The sequence below is a fragment of the Furipterus horrens genome, unplaced genomic scaffold (genome assembly GCF_987537825.1).
Source record: "Furipterus horrens unplaced genomic scaffold, mFurHor1.1.pri manual_scaffold_5, whole genome shotgun sequence".
Classification (NCBI taxonomy): Eukaryota; Metazoa; Chordata; class Mammalia; order Chiroptera; family Furipteridae; genus Furipterus; species Furipterus horrens.
Window position 1 is genome coordinate 57162239 of NW_028327175.1, and position 21423 is coordinate 57183661.

At 35.5% G+C, this 21423-nt stretch overlaps 1 protein-coding gene and 1 long non-coding RNA gene across 2 annotated transcripts in view; one reads left to right on the top strand and one right to left on the bottom strand.

The window, feature by feature from the left end:
* TMEM161B (transmembrane protein 161B) overlaps positions 1 to 13797 on the bottom strand; it is a 75814-nt gene extending 62017 nt beyond the window's left edge. Inside the window, exon 1 of the mRNA XM_090276456.1 lies at positions 13739 to 13797. Within this exon, the coding sequence (XP_090132582.1) occupies positions 13739 to 13741 (3 nt within the window). The 5' untranslated portion in view covers positions 13742 to 13797. The remainder of the gene's footprint in view (positions 1 to 13738) is intronic.
* Positions 13798 to 13895: 98 nt separating this feature from the next.
* Positions 13896 to 19815, top strand: LOC150008667 (uncharacterized). The gene is made up of 3 exons (XR_016511127.1): positions 13896 to 14052; positions 19312 to 19409; positions 19565 to 19815. It is a non-coding gene; the product is annotated as an uncharacterized LOC150008667 (long non-coding RNA).
* Positions 19816 to 21423: the final 1608 nt, after the last annotated feature.

Sequence of the window (21423 nt, forward strand, 5' to 3'; positions counted from 1 at the left end):
CGAGTGGAACTCAGTTTGGTGAACCATCAATGACATCTGCCTCAAATGGGGGAACAGTAGGTTTGGATGAGATATTGAATGGCAAAACTAATGAGTTTATAACTTAACCTGAAGGCAATAGGTAACCCATAAAAAGTAATATGATCAGCTCAGTATTCAAGAAAAATCTCTCTGGGTACCATATAAAGAATGAATGATGAATAGACCAATAGAGCTAAGGCAATTGCCCAGGTGTGAGAGGAAGACCTGTACTAAGGTAGGAACAGTACTGCAGGAAACAGGGGTGCAGCTTCTCTTACTTTGGTGATAAGAACTATAAATCGCTATATATTGTGACAAAAGAATCAGGGCCTCAGTCAAACAATGTTAACATCACTGTAAATTCAAATTATGTCACTATAAAAGTTACTTATATCTATTAATGATGAAAGCAAATGAAAATTTAATTAACAAACAGAGGTTGTCTGATTAACATGCATTGAATATCTTGCTGGCTGTTATCGGGTACTTTGCAAAGAATTTTTGAGTTTCAGTGACTGTTACATCCCAAATACTTAGCACAATGACATTTAATAGGTCAAGGCACATAGTAGGACACTTTCTATCTGCTAATGAATGAATGTTATTACTAAAAAAGAATCTGTCGTAACAGAATATGATCATCTAAGACACAAGTACATATATTACGACAATACTGCAACCCAATTTCATATGAACACCAGGTTACAGGAATTCAAAAATTTGGGTATGAAACTTTCACAGAGGAAAGGAGATGAGATACAAGGTAGAAAATGAAATCACATAAATGGAAGAGTAAAAGGAAAGAAATTCTAGGCTAAATGACAAATGTGAACATACCGTAACCATGGGACAGCAAAGAGCCTAGCTCAACCAAACCAGACTTTAGTATATGAAAAAGAATTATAAGAAATAAGATGACAGAATTTTGGATTGCTAAAGAACACTCAAGGAAAAGAGGCAAGCGCTGGGCAAACTGCCAGAAGCCAGGCAGTAGCATTTTCTACTCTCTAGCCCCCAACCACAAACAGCCAGAGTGATGAAGCAGGTGGCCAGCCCTGCCGATTACCTAAGGCTCACCCCACACAATTTACAGGTGCCTTTGCTACATACACCACACTACTAAGGTAGGGAGTAAAGGCAGCTCTACCTAATACACAGAAGCAAACAGAGGGAGGTTGCCAAGTTGAGGAGGCAAAGAAATATGGCCCAAATGAAAGAATAGAACAAAACCCCAGAAAAAGAACTAAATGAAACGGAGATAGCTAATCTATCAGATGCAGAGTTTAAAACACTGGTAATAATGATGCTCAGAGAATTCATAGAGGATGACCAAAAAAATAAAGGAAGAAATGACGGTTGCACAAAATGAAATAAAGAAAAATATACAGGCCAACAACAGTGAAGGGAAGGAAGCCAGGATTCAAATCAACAATTTGGAACAAAAGGAAGAAATAAACATTCAACCAGAACAGAAAGAAGAAACAAGAATGCAAAAAAACGAGGAGAGGCATAGGAACCTCTGGGACAACTTTAAACGTGCCAACATCCGAATCACAGGCATGCCAGAAGAAGAAGAAGAGCAAGAAATTGAAATCTTACTTGAAAAAATAATGAAGAAAACACCTCTAATTTTGCAAAGGAAATAGACATACAAGTCCAGGAATCACAGAGTCCCAAACAAGCTGGACCCAAAGAGGACCACACCAAGACACATCATAATCAAAATGCCAAAGGTTAAAGATAAAGAGAGAATCTTAAAAGCAGCAAGAGAAAATCAGAGTTACCTACAAAGGAGTTCCCAGAAGACTGTCAGCTGATCCCTCACAAGAAACTTTGCAGGCAAGAAGGGACTGGCAAGAAATATTCAAAGTGATGAAAAGCAGGCAAGAAGGGACTGGCAAGAAGTATTCAAAGTGATGAAAAGCAAGGACCTACAACCTAGATTACTCTATCCAGTAAAGCTATCATTTAGAATGGAAGGGCAGATAAAGTGCTTCCCAGGCAAGGTAAAGCTAAAGGAATTTATCATCACCAAGCCATTATTACTTGAAATGTTAAAGGGACTTAATAAAAAGAAAATCAAAACTATGAACATTAAAATGACAACAAATTCACAACTATCAACAACTGAATCTAAAAATAAAAACTAAGCAAACAACCAGAACAGGAATAGAATCACAGATACGGAGGGTTATCAGCCGGGGGAGGGAAGCGGGAGAATGCTGGAAATGGTGCAGGGATTAAGAAGCATAATTGGTAGGAACAAAACAGACCGGGGGGTGTTAAGAATATTGGAAAAAGAGAAGCCAAAGAATTTACACACACAACCCATGGACATGAATTAAGGGGTGGGGTGGGGGGCTGCTGGAGGGAAAGGAGTACCAGGTGGAGGGGGGCAACTGAGGGGAAAATTGGGACAACTGTAAGAGCATAATCAATAAAATACACTTAAAAAATGATTACTTCCAAAGAGTTCTTTAATAGGATTGAGGGCTGTCTAGATTTAATCCAGAAAAGAAATTCTTCCATATAATGTCAAAACATCATAAAGCAATTATAAACAGGCAAGACTTCCTGCCCATAGACCACCTCTAAAATCCCAGGGTTGATTACATGGGCTATTCTGGCCTTTATCTAGTTTTATACCATAACTCCATAAACATGCCTGAAAATAAGAAAAGGAGGCCTTTGCTAAATAAAACAAAAGGTTTTGGTAGGGAAGCAGCGAAAGTATATTAATAAGGTCACCTATTGATATTTCATATAAATTTACTGATTTAATCATATGAAGTCACATGTATTTAACTGTTTGACCTACAAAATGGCAATTTCATCTAGTTCAAATTCAAAATACATACAGAATTTTATATATAAGAAGGTAAATGAGTGAAAGGGAACTGTTACATGTAATTATAAAGAGCTATGATTTTGAACTCAAGTACAAAGGTTTTTACATTTAATTTTTTACCCAATTAGGTTGGTTTGCCAGCATCAATGTTTCATAGCAAAAAATAATTTTTAATTTCTTTAAAGTAATAAATAAAAGCAGACATTTTGCTACTTTCCAACTCAAAAGTAAGAAATTTAATGTACGTTAAGGTCAAAAGTCATAAACTCTCAATAAAATGCCTAGGTACATCCTAAATATCTTACTCTGATTTACAATACAGTAGAATGCATGAATTTGACATAACTACATTCAAAAACAGCACTCCAGACTTCTGCTGAAGATGATGAGGTAAAGCCCTTTTCAGAGTTTGATTAAATTTAGAAATAAACATTTTCTTCAATATAAATTGATAAGACAAAGTGGAAGAAAGACCAACAGCAAATAGAGAGCAAGGATACATACTTTTTCCCAAGAGAAAAAGATACTGTAATTAAATCTAAGTCATAAAACATTTTAACATATTAGTGTTGAAAGTAATAGTTGTTTATTTTAAAAAATAATTTTCCAGATAAAGTAGTTTGAATGAATTATGTGCTCTCATACAAAGCAATACCAGTCACTAAAATGTTGGTGAATAAAATATCTTTAAAGATGTTAACAAACAACTTCATCTCTAGCCAAAACGTGAATAACTGTTTCATTATAAGTACTGATAGTAACGAACGAAAGGTTCAGTGGAAGAAGGCATCCCAAATTCTGCCATTCTTCCGTAACTGTATTTTCTGACATTACAGAAAATTTCCCTACAGATCTATACTCAAGGAGGCTATTAGTCAAAACTAATACATTTAAACTAGACATTTACAAGTCACCTTGTTCAAATCAATCCCTACTCATTCCCCAATCATCACCTCCTTTAAAACCGTACTTGTTAAGAAACATATTCATAACTCCAAAACAGTCTTTAACATACTCAACTTGACCACTGATTTAAGGGTCTCACCCCACTAAAACTGTATTCATCTAATTTCTTCAGTCCCATTCTAGCAGTTTTCAATAATAGTTGAACGTTTAGCTTTTAGATAAAATTAAAGGATAAAGCATGAATTTGCCCACTGTTCTTCAACTACATTCAGCTTCCCACTATGTGCCAAGCAATAAACTTTAGCATAAAAAAGAAAATTATTTACTTCAAGACCAAAAGACAATCTATTGTGCTTTCTACATTATCTCAGAAGGCAGTGATATACCTATTTTTACGAGAACCCTCTCAATTTATTGCCATAGGTATTTGTGTTAAAATACTTTCTTTAAAACAAACTAAAAATTACAACTTTGTTAAGTGCACTAATAAAGCTTCATTAAACAAATTTAAACTAAAAATTTTAGCTTAATTCTAAATTTTAAGCCTTATACAAAAGCCAAGAAATTTAATGTGCACCTCTAATGTTAACTATTAGAAAGATACATTCATTATGACTATCTTAATGTGCTAAATAATTAAACATACTAGAGGCACAATGGTTCTGTCACTAACTAGCTACACAGCAATTAGATAAGCCCTTTCTGGGACTCATTCTTTATCTAAAAAATTATAAGAGTCAGCAAATGATTGCCAGATCTTAAAAGATCTTATAATATTGATGATTGCAATATTTTAATTAAGTACACAATAGATTGTTAGTGTTTACATATTTCCCATTTCTAAACTACCATCAAAGCCTTTAACATGTAGTTACTGCTTATAGGAACAAATGATTAATTACCCTTTCCTCATAAGGATTAAATGAGCGAACATTTATAGAAGACCTGAAAGGAAATCAGAGCTCCAAGTTAATGTAAAGGAGTACACCTAGACCACTCACTGCACAGCATTCTCAACTCAATTAGTGATTTATGGGAATTTCTCTCAGGAGATTTGTGAATGGCCATAGTTCTACAGTTTTTGTTTTACTTTAATTTATCTCAGATACTCAGCCAATTCTCTCCTATTAAATGGTATATTTTCTTTAAAATCTGAAAAATTTTAGTGACCATAAAGAGAAAGAACTATGGTAGCTCAGTTGGTTAGAGCATCATCTCAATACGCCAAGGTTGTGGAGTTCAGTCCCCGGTCAGGGTACATAATAGAATCAACCAATAAATGCATTAAGTAGGCGAAACAACAAATCTCTCTCTCTCTTGCTCTTTCTCTCCCCACTCTTTCATTCTCTCTAAAATCAGTAAATTAAAAATAGAGAAATAACCTTGATGACCATAAATACTTCTGATTGAATGAATGAGAAGCTGTCTTTTAAAAACCAAGAAGAATGTTAGTTGAAATCAAATTAGAAAAGTTTTAGTCTTAAAGAACTACTTCCCAATTGAAGTTGACTTAACAATGAATGCTACCAAAGCTTTCTATCTGTCCCTCCTGATTAAATCAGACAACATATTTTTCTGGCAATTAACTCTAATTTCAGTTATCCAGATTCTTGGCTAGTTTTTTTGTTGTTTCTTTTAAAGACTGGATTAGGAAAAGATTGGTACGTATATTAAATACGAACATCTGATCAACCCAAAGAACTAAGCTGTCTAGTGATAAATGATAAAGCAAGGCTTCATTGTCGTAATGTTAATTAATCTCATAGGGCACAGGAGAGGGAGGTAGTAAGCATAAATTTAAGCAGAAGTAAAATTCTACAAATGAATTTAACCAATAAGAAATACAAATAAAGCCCTGGCTGCTGTGGCTCAGTGGTTTGAGTGTCGACCTGCGAGCCAAGTGTCGCTGGTTCGATTCCCGGTCAGGGCACATGACTAGGTTGCACATCAGGTCCCCAGTTGGCGGCACGAGTGAGAGGCAACAACACAGTGATGTTTCTCTCCCTCTCTTTCCCCTTCCCTCTCTCTCTAAAAATAAAATAAACAAGAAACAAATAAATAAATTATTTTTTAAAAAATGAAATACAAATAAATACAAAACTTTTAGGGAAAAGACATCAGGTTTCTCTTTTGAGTAAGACTGTATCCAGAAACTAGTTCTAGTCATGAAACTTATACTTGAAAACATAAACCATAAAAAAATTGGAACCATTTTCTAATCAACCATTTATACTAATCATAAAAAAGGCCAAAGTCATCTTAAATGACAAAAATACTCAATAAACATTCAAGGAAATGAAGTTTTGATGAGCAGAATCCTCCAGTATAACTTCTTTAAGAAAAAGAAAGAAGGAAACTATGGTATTGCATTTCCTATGTGGATCATTACACTTGGGCAAATGCTGGCAGTTGACAGGTTAAAGATAACAAAATACAGCTAAGCAATGTATAAAGGGCAGACATAGACAATGATATAAAAAAAAAAATAAGCAGTTCAGATTAATACTTCAAAAGGCTTCTACTACTTATCACAAAAGATAAAAATATGAAATAATTAAGAAAAGAAAAACAGCCACTGCTTTTGTGACATTAACCAATGGCAGTCTTTATAATCATATATTTATAACATGAAAGAGAACAGCTTGCTGAAGTTCCTTTATCATTAAGTCACTTATACTGGTAGAGAAAAGTCTCCCTTTCTCTCTTCAATGACCCCTTAGTATTTCCATCTCATCTCTTCTTCACAATTCAAACCTCTCTACTTACAAGAACCTATTGCAAGGACCCATCATTATCATCTACAGCATCTTATTTTTTCCATTAAGAGGCTTTATGATAAATGAAATAAGGTGAAAGAAATGTGAAGGAATCCTTATTATGACTTACAGAGTGTTTGGTATCTGAGCTAGAAAGGTCAATAAACAGTACTATGTATGATAGTAATAATTTCTCTAACATTATCTGTGATGTAGTATCAGGCATTAACTGGATTAGGAAGGATTTTCTAGAAATATATAATCAGTAACTATAATATTATTATTTCTACAGGAAAATGTTTTTAAAACTTAATCTCTTTATAAGTTGAAACTTACCAAAGATAAACAATAAGAGTGGCACAACAGTAGTGTCCAAACAGCCTGGGTTAAAGCCAAATTCCAAGCCGTAAGACTTTGGATCAGTTACTCTAATCTTGCTGTGCCTCCATTTCTACAATATATCTATAAAATATGACCCAGAAATTCCACTTCTGGGTATTTATCCAAAAAATCCAAAACACTAATTTGAAAAGACCTATGTACCCCTTTGTCCACCACAGCATTATTTACAATAGCCAAGATACGGAAGCAACCTAAGTGTCCTTCAACAGATGACTGAACAAAGAGGGTGTAGTACATATATAAAATGAAATATCAGCCATAAAAAGAATGAAATCTTACCATTTACGACAACATGAACAGACTTAAAACAGTATTACATTAAGTAAATAAATCACACAAATAAAGACAAATACCATATAGTTGCACTTATATGTGGAATCTAAAAAAACAAAGTCATAGACACAGAGGACATTTTAATGGTGGTCATATTAGGCGGTGAGGGGTTTGGGGGAATGGGTGAAAAAAAGGGAAGGAGTTAAGAGGTACAAATTGCCAGATACAAAAACAGTAACAGGTATATAAAGTACAGCCTAGAGAATATAGTCAATGACATTGTAACAAAAATGTATGTTGTCAAATGAATACCAGGCCTATCAAGGTGATTACTTTGTAGGTTATATAAGTGGCTAATCACTATGTTGTACATCTGAGACTAATTAATATTGTATGTCAACTGTAATTGGAAAATAAAAAATTAAAATGTTTTTAAAAGGACAGGAGAAAAACAGGTAAAGAGAATCCCCAAGATTTAACTACTTCATAAAGATTTAAATGAGTTAATATAAGTAGAGTAGATAAATATTAATCAATAAGTGTAGCTATTATTGTTACTGTGGGGAAAAATAAAATTCAACTTCCTAACCACCATCTGACATACGCCTCTACTTACCCTTAAAGGCCTAGCCCAATCAATCCTTTATGAAACTCTTCTTAAACGTAATACAAATTGAACATTCCTTCCTTTGTCTCCTCAATGTACATTCAACTAAATGTACATCAATAATATTCACAAATTCACATATTCAGAATCACAAAACCTTGAGCCAAACCATCAAGGTCATCTAGTTCTAGTTCAAGCTGACTATTTATTCAAGTCATATATTTATTGTACTATCTAGTTCAGATCATATATTTATTGTACTTTTCCTAAAGTCATTTTTAAAGATATGCTTGTATGAGCAGATTGGTTTTCATAACATCTAAAGATTTTTTCCTTTATTTTTATTGTTGACACTATGACAGATGTCCCTATTCCCCCCTCCCTTTGCCCACCTCTCCTCTATCCTCTGCCCCTCTTCCCTCTAGCCATCACCACACTGTTGTCGTCTGTGTCTATAAGTCTAAAGATTAAAAAAAAAAAAAAAAAGTTATAATTAGACATTAAGATCCTGAGTCTCAATATCAAAGTATCAAAAGCTGAAATTGTTTCAGTTTTCTAAATCTTTTGTTTAAGGCCAATCCATGAAATATAATTGAATCTATTTTAACCACAGAATTACTAAGTCTGTGTTATGTAAGTAAAAGATATGACTCTAACATCAGGATATTTTAAGTGAATGAGCTATATTCTCTCAAACTGTAATAATTTAAAAAACTGAAATTATGTAGCACAAAAATGCAATTTATGCAATAAAACATAATATCACTTACTATAGGATTTATATATTTTAAAAAACATTTCTATTATTTTCCTGTTCACTGTTTAGAAAAAATAATAACATATAACTTTAGCAAAAGAATTACTACAATAAATTTTTAGGGTGCAGTTCATAAATATATAGATATCTGGCATACAGACTGTCCCAATAAAACATAAGCCCCATAAAAGAATTAGTTGTGTTTTATAGTTATATCCCTGATGTCGAAAACAATATCTAACATAGATAGCACATTCATTAATGACTGAAAATACTTTTGAGATAAAAGCATGATTTTTAAATGTTTGGTGAAACAAAAGATACAATCATTTCAATCAAAACCAAGCAAATGTTCATTTCACCCAGACAGGCAATTTATAGACAAGTTTATTTTTTCAAAGTTCCTTTGGGGCAAGTTGTGTTCATTCCTGATTTTGTAACATGGGCAAAACCATGGCAAAACAGTAAAAAAATAATAAATTCTCTATTAGAAACGAACACTAGAATATCATCTGATTTTTCTAAAATTGATTAAATTTGTTTTAAGCTTTTATCCCAGAGAAAATTAAAACACACACACACACACACACACAGATTATTTAAAAAGTGGACTAAAACCCAAAGTATAAACCAGTCTTACAAATTAAACCAGAATCAACCGAAAACTAACCAAGAGAACAGTCTCTACTATTAGTTGAACTAAGCCTCTTTTGGAAAGAAGTAGTAAATGAAAGAAGTCAGAGGAAAAGTTAGAAAACTGAAAAGAAACCCGAATCTCAGCCATTATGTGATTAACTAATGAAACCTGACCAGGATCCATCCTTCACCAAGACAGATCACATTTTGGGCCATAAAACATACCTTTAGCAAATTTCAAAAAACAGAAATCATACAATATCTGCTCTCAGAATAACAGAAAGATAATTGAAAAATTCCCCCAAAATGTGGATTAAACATTTTTAAATAACACATGGTTCAACGAGGAAATCTTAAGAGAAATTTAAAATATTTTGAACTAAATGAAAATAAAAACACAATTTATCAAAATTTGTGGGATGCAGCAAAAGCAGTGCTTAGAGGAAAATTTATAACATTGAATATATATGAGTATATTAGGAAATATGTAGAATCAATCACCTAAAGTTCCACCTTAGGGAGCTAGAAAGAGCAAATTAAATCAAAAGTAAGCAGAAGAAAAAGGTATATAATAAGAATTAGAGCAAAATTCAATAAAATTGAAAACAGGAACTTAATAGATAAAAATTAATGAGACCAAAAACTGGTTGTTTGCAGGGATCAGTAAAATCAATGAGCCTCTAGCCAGAATAACTAAGATGAAAAGGAATGACTGAAATTACTGTTATTGGAAATAAAAGAAGGGACATCGCAGTTCCCATGGACATTAAAAGGCTCATAAATGAATACTATGAACAACTCTATGGCCGCAAATTTTAAAACCTAGGTAAAACAGACCAATTCTTTGAAAGACACAATTTGCCAATACTGACAACGAAATAGACAATCTGAATAGGTCTGTATCTATTAAATTGAATCAATAATTAATAACCTTCCAAACAGAATGTACCAGACCTAGATAGGTTCACTGGTAAATTCTACCAAACATTTAAGGAAGAAATTACACCAATTCTCTACACTTTCTTTCAGTGCATAGAAGCAAAGGGAATACTTACAAACCAATTCTATTAGGCAAGGACATAATAGTAAAAAAAACAAACTGAAGAACATTTTTCAATAAATGTAAAAACTCCTAAACAAAATATTAGGAAATGAAATCTATCGACCTATATACCACAACTAAGTGGGATTTATTCCAGGTATATGAAGCTAGTTCAACAGTCAAAAATCAATTAAACTAACCCACCACATCAACAAACTGAACATGTCTGATTATCACTAAGCACAAAAACCTCCAATATCTTCACCAAAGTCTCTAATGTCTGCACTACAGTTCACTCAAAGTGTGGTTTAAGGACCACCAGTTTCAGACTTAACTGTAAAACTCATTAAAATAAGATTCTGAAACTTCAACCTTCTATAATGGGCCCCAGATAAGCATTTTTATCAAGCATCATAGGTGAATACTAAGCAAACTCAAATTTGAGAACAAGTGTCCTAACCCACTTTTCAAAACTCACCTGAAATCACCTACAACCATGACCCCCTCTCCAGTTAGAATTTCTTCCCTCTGTACTCTTTGAGCACATTAGATGCATTTCCCTTATAACATTTACCACATTCTCTTCCCAACATGTCTTCTCACCTCCCACAAGGAAAACTTTCTCATAAACTTTAAAGTAGAGAGGTTTACAACTTTACCCCCCAACAGACCATAGCTCAATTCCATCAGTAAAAGTTATCAGAGTGCTATATAGATAAAACAAGCCAAATACCTTCAATTCCAGGAGCTAGCTCTAATCTACTTTTCTCCCAGTCTAAACGGTGAAAAGATCTATTTGGCTAAAGCTGGACTGTAAGTTTCAACAAGAAAAATAATAAAACAGATAAGTTTTATTCCTCCAGTGAATACAGTTATTTTTAGTGTGGGTCATAATCCTATTGTTATTTGCTCACAAAAGAAGAATCTTATTACGTGCACAGGCATTTACTGCATTTTGATCTACATAATGTATCAGAGAATATGAGAAAACAGAAATAAAATCAAGGTGTCCCAAGGCTTTGTTTTCCATTTGGGAGGAGTACTTAAAACAGTAATGAAATACTTGGTCAAACATGTGGACAAATTTCAAGTATTACCTACATGACATATAAAAAAAATGAAAACAAGAATGATAAAAGAAACCAAAGCTGAGAAATCAACACAGAAAGAAAGTGGAAATAAGACTAAATCTTATTTAATCAAAAAAATGTACCTATTCTGAAAAATGTCCAGAGTGAAGTCATAGAATCATAAATACAAGTTAGGTGCTGTGATTCCTATTAAGTCCCACTCCTATTATCTAAGAGAAAATTAAACTCTTATCTAGTTGGGTGATTTTGCCAAACTAATAATGGGCAGAATCTGGTCTTCTGAATTCAAGTACTGCATAGTTTTCATTATATCATTAGGCCAGACAGTATAAAAGTTTTCAATTCAACCAAGCTGAATCCTAAATAAATTCAACACTTAACCTCATTTAATGGCTAAACCTTTCCTTTTGAAGGATTCCAAGCATTGACTACACTTACATATGCAGACATTACCAGTTTCAAGCTTGGAAAGTGAAAGTGGAGTTAAATACATTAACTTAGAAATGTAAGCAATACCGGAATGGAGAAAGTCAACTACCTGGCTCCTGGTGACATTCTCTAAGTGACATTCCCTTAAGTGACATTTTGAGAAACAGCATGAGTTTGTTTACCTTAGCTTAAAACAATTTTTTTTTTTTTTAAGATAGTTTCTACTTCTAGCGTTACAGAATACTGGGAATAAGTTCACATCCAGCTTCGCTGTGATTAGTATGAATTCAAGGATTTTAATTACACTGAATCTTAACCTTCAAGACCAGGGAGTCAAAAACAGCTTAAATTTAAGAAGTGGAGATCTGAGTTTTAATCCAGGTTATGCCAACCGTTGTTACTTTAGGTAAATCACTACCTATTTCTAAAACTCTGTAAAATTGATAGTGGGGTGGAGGGGTTGGACTAATTATCATCTTTGGTTCCCTCTGGTTTTACAGTTCCCTATTCCTGTCTAATTTTATTGATATTAAAGGAAAAAAATGATACATACTGTATTATTCACTAAGATCAACACACACACACACACACACACACACAGTGCCTAAAAGAGTCAGAGGTTAGTAGTCACAGCATAATAGTGCACCAAGAACCACATTATTTGAAGGTTCTTTTGTTTCGCATTCAGTTAAGTTTCTAAAAGTCATTCAAAAGCCAATCATTACATACAATAGCTGAACAATGTCAATATTCAGTTTTGAAAAAGCATGGCAAACTAAAGTTAAATTCCAAAATAGACTCCCTTCCAGATGAGGATTTGAAATCTTTTAATACAGTCAAGTAATTGACAATACTGAATTTTACTGGACCACTGTGATCTTGGGAAACAAAGGTTAAGAAATTCCCCCACCCTTACCCCACCCTTCTGTGTTCTGGAAAAGGCTTACTGCAAAGAACCACTGGTCCCCGTAGGACTTGGGTAAATCTGAGGGATGACCCTCTTGTTTACCCATGACAAGGCCAGAGACAAACCTGCAAATTCATTCTTTGCTTCAAAAATGATAGCTGAACTGCTTGTCCCTGTAGATTGTAATAAAAACGTCTGTTACCCAAACTCTGGTTAAGATTCTCTTCCTCCAGGTTCCTGAACAGTGGCCCACCCTCAGTCTGAAACAACATACAGCTCCTTAACAGCTCCTTTACAGAATAGGCTGATATGAGGGTAAAACAATCTCTGATATATCAAAACCATACTACTCTTTCATCTCACTTCCCCACATCTGGTTCTTTTTAGCCTTGCTTACTCCTCTCTATAAAAGAAAAATCCCTCTTGCTTAACCTTTGAGACTCTTGCAGATATTACGGTCAGGGCTTTCTCCCTATTGTAATAGCCCCTTCCTCCCACGCCCTTGCAATATTCCCTTCGAATAAAGTATTTCCTTACTAAATCCGGATTTTTTGTTTGACACCCTTTCCAATTCCAAAAGGGCTGAGTTTGAAAGATAAACTGACCTTGCCGTTTCTTTAAGGGACAAGTGTTCATCCTGGAAAGGCTAAAGGCATTACTAAGATCTGAAGTTTTGGTCCACTGCCCTGCAGCTAATGAGGGAGAGGAGATGATCAACCAGACTACCTCAATTCTGGGACCACCCGAGACGACCAACAGAGCAAGGTCAACTCTGGGACCATGCGCCATACACTGTGAATGGGCCACGAACATTTTCGCTACCTACTCCATACTCCAGGACAAAACTCGTGGTTGGACAGGACAGATATTCAGATACCGCTTCCCTAGGGGCTCAAGGCCCTCCCGCGCTCCAGGGCAGGTGGGGGGTCCTGCCCCGCGGTTCATCCCACTGTTCCCGCCCGCTCCATCCTCAGCAGGGAACTCGACCGGCTCCCTTCACAGGACTGACCTCCGGGCCCTTCCTCCCCTGTGTTGTTACTCCAGCCCTCACAGGAAGACTCACCATAGCGCCAAGCACAGGTAGTGGACAAGACGTCCCGGAGTTACCGTGACCGTCCCGGACACCGCCCCCACCCCACCGAGAAGCCAAGAACCTCTTGACACTGCGAAGGAGAGGGTCTTCCTGCTCTTCCGGAAGTCCTGCCCGCGCGGGACAGGAAGTCCCGCCTCTCTCCTCAACGGCGGCGACCCCACGCCCGCCACGCAGAGGTGAGGTACGCAAGATGTCCTCTACTGCCTCTTCACTTGGTTCTGAGTTAGAGGCAGGGGGCGGTGCTGACCTTGAGAGCCCGCGGGGGAGGCGCAGGCGCAGCACAGGTAGGTGGGCGGGCGGCTCCCCATTGTGGCGCCTGCGAGATCCCGAGGCAGGTCGGGTGGTTTGCACGTCAGCGCATCCTCACTATGGGAGATGATGGAGGTGAGGCGCAGGTTCGTGATTGGGGTAGGAGTCCACCGCAGACCCAGCGGATTTACGGAAGGATAAAACCTCGGGCGTGTTCGGGCTGAGAAAATATATTAATTGCTTCAGTTCAGCCACGGCCTTTTTCTTTTTACCTTTTTGGGTTTTCTTTTTTTTGTTGTTCGTTTTTGTTTTGTTTTGGCTGGCCCTTTTTGGAGACTATGGATCTTAAGAGACCTGTGTTTCAGTCATCTTCGCTCCCTGCTTACTGGGTCCTCAGCTCTACCCTTTTTCAGGGCAGTGGAATTTGAGCGTGAGTTGCTTCACTATTCACAGATACCAGCTGACGTCAGAAGAACAGCTACCAACTGCGGAGAAACCAGGAAGAGAATTCTCCCTATTTACTACTTTACAATATGGACAGTTTCCTTTTAGTTTAAATATATAATCAGCTTGAAGACAGTGAAACTCCCATATACCTCTTCATTTTGTGTCATCCCCACCCCCACCCCCAAAATCTGCTACCCATCAACTGTTTACAACATTTGGCTCTAATAAGAGAGTACTGGAGGCAGGTTTGAAATGGATATGTAGAGTACCTTTATCCCCTAAATTAATTTCACAACCTGGAGATCCTTAGCTTAAGTCGAGACTGTATCTGCCGTTTCATTTATAGGATCTGTTTTTGTCGTAGTGTTTAGTTTTGTTATTTATCTGGAATTGAGGAGGGGAACTAGGACTCTTGGGACGTTAAGAATGGGCAAGCAGAGGTGGCTATAGATGTTACATTTCACCTTCCTTTTCAAACAGACTATCCAGAAAGCATGATATCCAAGCTATAAATAAATGGTCAAAAGACCCTGAGAATCAAGTTTTGGGCCATCCAAAGGAAGCATGCATAGGGCAGTTGCTTTATACAGAAAAGGGGCTGGAGACTGAGTGTATGGGTTGGGTTAGGGTTGTGTTTTGTCAGCAGATGAATCGCGTAACAGTCAGAATATACAGGAATCATAAGCACTAACATTGGAAACAGCTAGAGAAGGGTGGGGCTAAGAAATTGTGAAACAGATCCTGCTGTGGATGAATCCAGAACTTCCCTGAAGGTTCCACCTCTGTTGTAGAGGGACAAGATTGTAAATAGACAAGACCCGGGGCATCTGCAGATGGTAAGTGGTAGAGAGGGATCTGAGTGGTCTGCTTTCCGGTGTGTATCTGTAGGAAGTAGCTGCTATCCTTAAGGAAGAAAAGGTGAGGAAGGAAAATAGCTGTCAGTGACAACACATCTTGTGAAGTCTTACTCTTTCATTTCTGACACTGTGGTTCTTAACTTGTGTCCTAAACATGGCAGCCTCATTGAGATTCCCAAAGCATGTCCTATGTGACAGTAAGACTGGAATTTTTATCAAGGTGGAATCCATCCCTGCTACGATACAACCATGAAAGAAAATCACAGTCAGCATTTGTTATTTGCTTATTATTTTTAATAGGTCAGGGGGTTTATGTTCCTTATTTAGTGTATGACAAGTTGATAACCCTTGGTTAATATTCTTTAATGTTTTTGTGTCTATTACTTTTTTAAAGATTAAAATGCATACAATATATGTTTTAAGACAGCATTTCCCAGTTTTTAAAAAGATATCCTACAGAATAATTATAATGTTTTGTATTGGTTACATGCCTTGAAGTAGACAGATTTACCTATTTCCATTACTTAAAATAGATGAGAGTCTGACAAAGGCATAAAGAAAGGGGAGAATTATGGAAGGGAAAAAGATGTGGATAATAGAGATTAAAAAGAAATTTGGAAGCGCTGGCTGCTGTGGCTCAGTGAATTTAGCGTTGGCCTGTGAACCAAGTGTTGCTGGTTGGACAGTCAGGGCACATGACTAGGTTGCAGGTCAGTTCCCCAGTTGGAGGCACAAGTGAGAGGCAACCAAACAGTGATGTTTCCCTCTCTCTCTTTCTCCTTTCCCCTCTCTAAAAATAAATAAATAAATAATTTAAAAAAAAGAAATTTGGTAGTTCTTGGCAGGGGACTTAGGAGTCCAAACTTTGATAGAAGTCTTGGTTGCTTAATTACTGTGATGAGAGCTTCTTGAATGAGAAAACACCAACTGAAATTTACTTAAGAACACCAACAACCCTGACTGGTGTGACTCAGTGGATTGAGTGCCAGCCTGCAAACCAAAGGGTCGCCAGTTTGATTTACAGTCAGGACACATGCCTGGGTTGCAGGCCAGGTCCCCAGGTGGGGATGTGCAAGAGGCAACCACACATTGATGTTTCTCTTCCTTTCTTTATCCTTCCCTTTCCATCTCTAAAAATGAATAAAACCTTTACAAAAAGGAAAAAGAACATCATCAAAAAGTTACCTCATCCTTCAGCACCCACAGTCACCTGGAACATTTTCAACCATTAAGACCTATCACTTTTCCAAGTCCAGTTCCATATTCTTTGCAAAATGTTTTTCTGATGAGCCCCTCCTTCTAAGAAATTTCTATTACTTTTCTTTCATTTAATAAAATGATTATTACATGCTTTCTTATACAGTGCCTTTGTCATCCCCACTCCCACGTATATTTTCCTAATTAGACATAAACCCCTGGTAAGCTGGGACTTTTTTGTATTGTCTGCCCCCTTCCCCTGAAGAAATAACATTTAAATAAATATTAAGGACAAGTGTTAGTTGTAGCAATAATTAGGTAAAAAATTAGGAGCAGTTTTTAACAGAGATGGGTCAAATTCTATCATGTATACTTAGTGAAATATACTAGAGCTATTTTTAAAAAGCCATTATGATAGGAGAGATCTGATCAGATCACTGGGGAGAACTAGGAGGGGCTGTAGGAGGAGTTTGCTGAGGCAATGGAAAGCAGTCTAGGACGGGATTGGCCGTGAAGCTGAATGCCTCCAGAACTCGGGCTCTCTGGCTCTCTGGCTTTTCTTCCTTGAGGATGCCTGGATGATGGTGCTGCAGCTGCCTGCATTTCCCAACGGATGGTATTTTGGATGGAAGGAACTCCAGGCACAGCCTAGGATCAGGCTTGCCTGGCAGACGGTGGCAGGTTTATTCTTTGGGTGTTTTAGAGGGAGCAGGCTCAGGCAGAAGCCTTCCCTTCCAAATGTATGTAGCTTTTGTACCTTATATTTTAGTTTGTAAACTAACCCTATAGATATAATATAATTAAAACTAAGTGGGGGAGTGGTGGGAGAACTTAAGTGTTAAAGGGTTTACCTTTAATTGATAGGCCAAAGTGACAAATTCATGTGTAAAGCTGTTAATTCTAAAATAGTGAAGCTTTTGAATAAACACTCCTTTCCGTATCACCAAACCTTTGCATCTGGAATTTTGCCTAGAGGGTGGTGGCAGGCAGCAGGACCCCAATTGCTGTTTGGTAATAATTAGTCTTTCAAATAGAAAATGTTTATTTTCTAAATTAAAAGAGGATCATGCAAAATTGTGACCAGTATGATTTCTTTGATGTGAAAATAATCCTGAGCATGGGACAAAGAGTAAAAAAGGAAGTAACCAAAATAATATCGATTACCACTCCTGGAATTACCACTCTAAACCTTCCTATAAGGGGGTAATTAAAATATATATATTTTATTTTCCTTCAGAACAGGTAAAAGCTTTTTTAATGCTTTATAACATACACCTGTAGTACTCTCATCATCCTAATTTGGGACAAACATGTTCTTCAGAAACATAGTGCAACCCTTTAATAATTCAGTAGTGTGGCCTTCCTCTGAACCTTTCCTTTTTTACATGTACCATAGTTATATCTAGGACTACACCATATATCTGATTAATTGATGGAATAACTCCTGCAATTTTTACACAAATTATACAATGCACATTTTCAAGAATCACTAGCATACATAAATGGAACCTTGATATCATTTTGCTGTTAGGAAAGTCTTTGAACAACCACCACCAAGACAGTGAACATACAAAACCATAAGAAAGTGCCTATCTGTCTAAAATGCAAATTACCTTTATTCATTCATTAAGTATTTATTGAGCAATCTACTTTCCCAGTCACTGTACTAGACTTGATGAAACAGTGGTAAATAGACATGATTCCTACTATCAGGGAATTTACATTTTAGTGGTAATAGGCCATAAATAAATAAAATATAAGACATAGTACTGAGCAGAAAATTAAAATGACTTTTAGATTTGATGACTAAGGAAAGCTTCTAAGAAAGTGCCATTTAAGTTGCTATTTGACAGGATAATTCAGCTTTGCAAAAATTGGGTAAACCGTTGCTTACATTTTTTCAGGAACCGAAAGAAGGCCTGCCTAGCTGGAGCATAGTGACTAAGAATAGTAAGTTTGGGGGTCGGAAAGAGCTAAATTATGTTGATATTGAAAGCCAGAAAAGGGTTTGGATTCTATTCTAAATGCAATGGAAAAAGCATAGTAACCCGAGGACTGAAATGAAATATTTAAAATCTATTCTGGTGTACTTTAATTGGAATGTTTAGTCCTTTTACATGTAACACAATCACTAATATACTTGGATTTAAATCTACTACCATATTATTCTTTTGTGCCTTCTTTTAGATTAGTTATTTTTACTTATTCCATTTTCCCATGAGGGTGGGAGAAATGAAATAAGTAAAAATAATTTGTATTGTACCTCTTCCTAGGCAATGTAAGAACCTGAGAACACAACTTAATTTACTACCTCACCCCATCTTATACTCACATATATTGTGTATATTTCATCTATATTTTATAAATTCTTTAAAACATGTTTATACAATTAAGTTTTGATATTTATACTATTCAAACATTTACTTTATCTATTGTGTTTCATGACTTTGAGTTTGAGCTTCCATCTGGGATCACATATCATCCTACAGAACATGCTTTAGTACTCCCTTTTGTAAGTGTCTGCTGGTGACAAATTCAGTTTTTCTCTCCTGTAACTATTTATTTCACCTTTATTTTCAAAGAACATTTTTACTGAATTAACAGCTATTTTATCATTTTGAAGATATATTCTTTTGCTTCTGGATTCCATAATTTTTTTTTTGAGAAATAATGTCTCTTATTTTTGCTCCTTTAAAGATAATTTATGTTTTCTTCTGATTGCTTTTAAGACGTTCTCTTAAACCTGAAGCAGTTTTATTGTTTTAACTAAATGTTATTTTCTTTGTTTTTCAGGTTTGTAATTCTTTAATCTAGGATATGATGTCATTATGTTTTGGAAAATTCTCTGCTCTTGTTTCATCAGATATTGCTTCTGCCCTTCTTCTATCCAGGTATTCCACTTGAATGTATGTTAGATCATTTGACTTTACTCCTTGTTTCCATTCATACGTCTCTTTGTGGTTCATTCTGGATAATTCTTACATTTTTTTCAGTTCACTGTTTTCTCTTAATTTATTTTTTAAATATTTTATTTATTTATTTTTAGAGAGGAGAACAAGGGAAGAAAGAGAGGAAGAAACATTGATGTGGGAGAGAAATATTGATCGGTTGCCTCTCGTATGCATCTGCAACCCAGGCATGTGCCCTGACCTGAAACTGAACCAGTTATCTATATCAATCTGATTTTTTATTTTCTCAAACATATTGAACATAATTATATTACAGCCTCTGTCTAGTATTGGGTTGGCCAGAAAGTCCATTTAGTTTTTTTGGTAAAATAAAGGACATTTTTTTTCATTTTCACCAATAACTTTATTGATTTAGATATTTTGAATATGTTGGCTATCTCCTGCTATTGGCTTCTAGTGGGTAGAGGTCACAAGATGTTATTGAAAGGCTTTAAAGAATATCTAATAAAAAGAAAACTATACCATGGTCAAGTATTAAGAAACTCTAGAATTAAAATGGCAATTCTAGGAACACACTAAAGGCAATAATAATAAAAATTCCAAGTGAATTTTTCCAGAAACTTGACAAACTGATTCTCCAAAGTGTCAAGAATTTCAAGATACTTAACTCCAGCAGCAGATTTAAGATGAAGAGAATTAACTTGTCAAATAGCAAGAATTATTTTTAAATTGTATTAATTGGGTGTTTGTAATAGCCTAAAGGTGAAAATAACACAAGTCTCCATCAGTTAATTAAAGGATAAGTTATATATATATATCCATAGAGTGGAATATCATTTAGATGGCTGAATGAAGTACCAATGACTTGCTATTATGTGAATGATTCTTGAAAATATGCTAAGTGAAAGAAGCCAATCACACACACGCACACACACAGAACACACATTACATAATTCTATTCATGAGAAATGTTCACAAAAGGAATTATAGAGAGAGTAAATTAGTGGTTGCTTAGGGATGGTGAGGTTTACAAAGATAAGGACATAGAGTAGTGACAGCTAAAGGATATGGGGTTCCTCTTTGAGGTGATGAGAATGTTCTAAAATTGTGATGGTTGCATATAAAGGAATATACTAAAAACTATCCATAATACACTTTAAATGAGTGAATTGTATAGTATGTGAATTATACCACAATAAATCTATTAAAGCTATATAGTAATTAGCATAGTGTATATAGTATTAGAGATAGAAGAACTGATTTATACTGGAATACAAGCCTAGAAATAAATGTGCTCTTATAAGGAATCTTGATTTAAGATAGAGATGACATTGCAAGCCAGTTGGAAGAATAAGAGTATTTCAAATTGTGCTGGATATCCATATGAAAGAAAATTAAATTGTACATCCTTAATACCATACAGAAAAATCAGTTTCAGGTGAGTTAACTGTGAAACAAAATCCTGTTAAACCTCTAGAAGACAAGATAGAAAGACATCTTTATGACCTTATAGTAGGTAAGTGCAAACAATATAAAGAAAAAATATATATTCAAATGCACTAAAAACCTTTGTTCCATAAGCTCTTGGAGTAGTAGTTGATTTCGGTTAGGAATAGGAATTATATTGAACTTGTAACATTTTGATGTGCAACATAGCAAAGAAGCTATTGTAGACAACTAGGATCCTGTCAGATGGACTCAAGAGAACTGAAAAGCATTCCACTGGTTAAAGTTAGGACAATGTGAGTATTAGTAAAGACACACAGGTTCACTGAAATTCTGAAATTTACCTGAGCACAGGTTGGAACATCAAATACAATGAATTGGAACATATCAAATTTAATAATGCCTTAAATCCATGAATTCATAATGATAGTAAAGCTAACAAGAAGTATCTAGTGATCAACGAAGGAGGATGCCATGGAATCAATTCATTATTTTGAAAACCAGTAATAAATAAATAAATAACCATTTGTCCTGCCTTTCCTATAAGAAC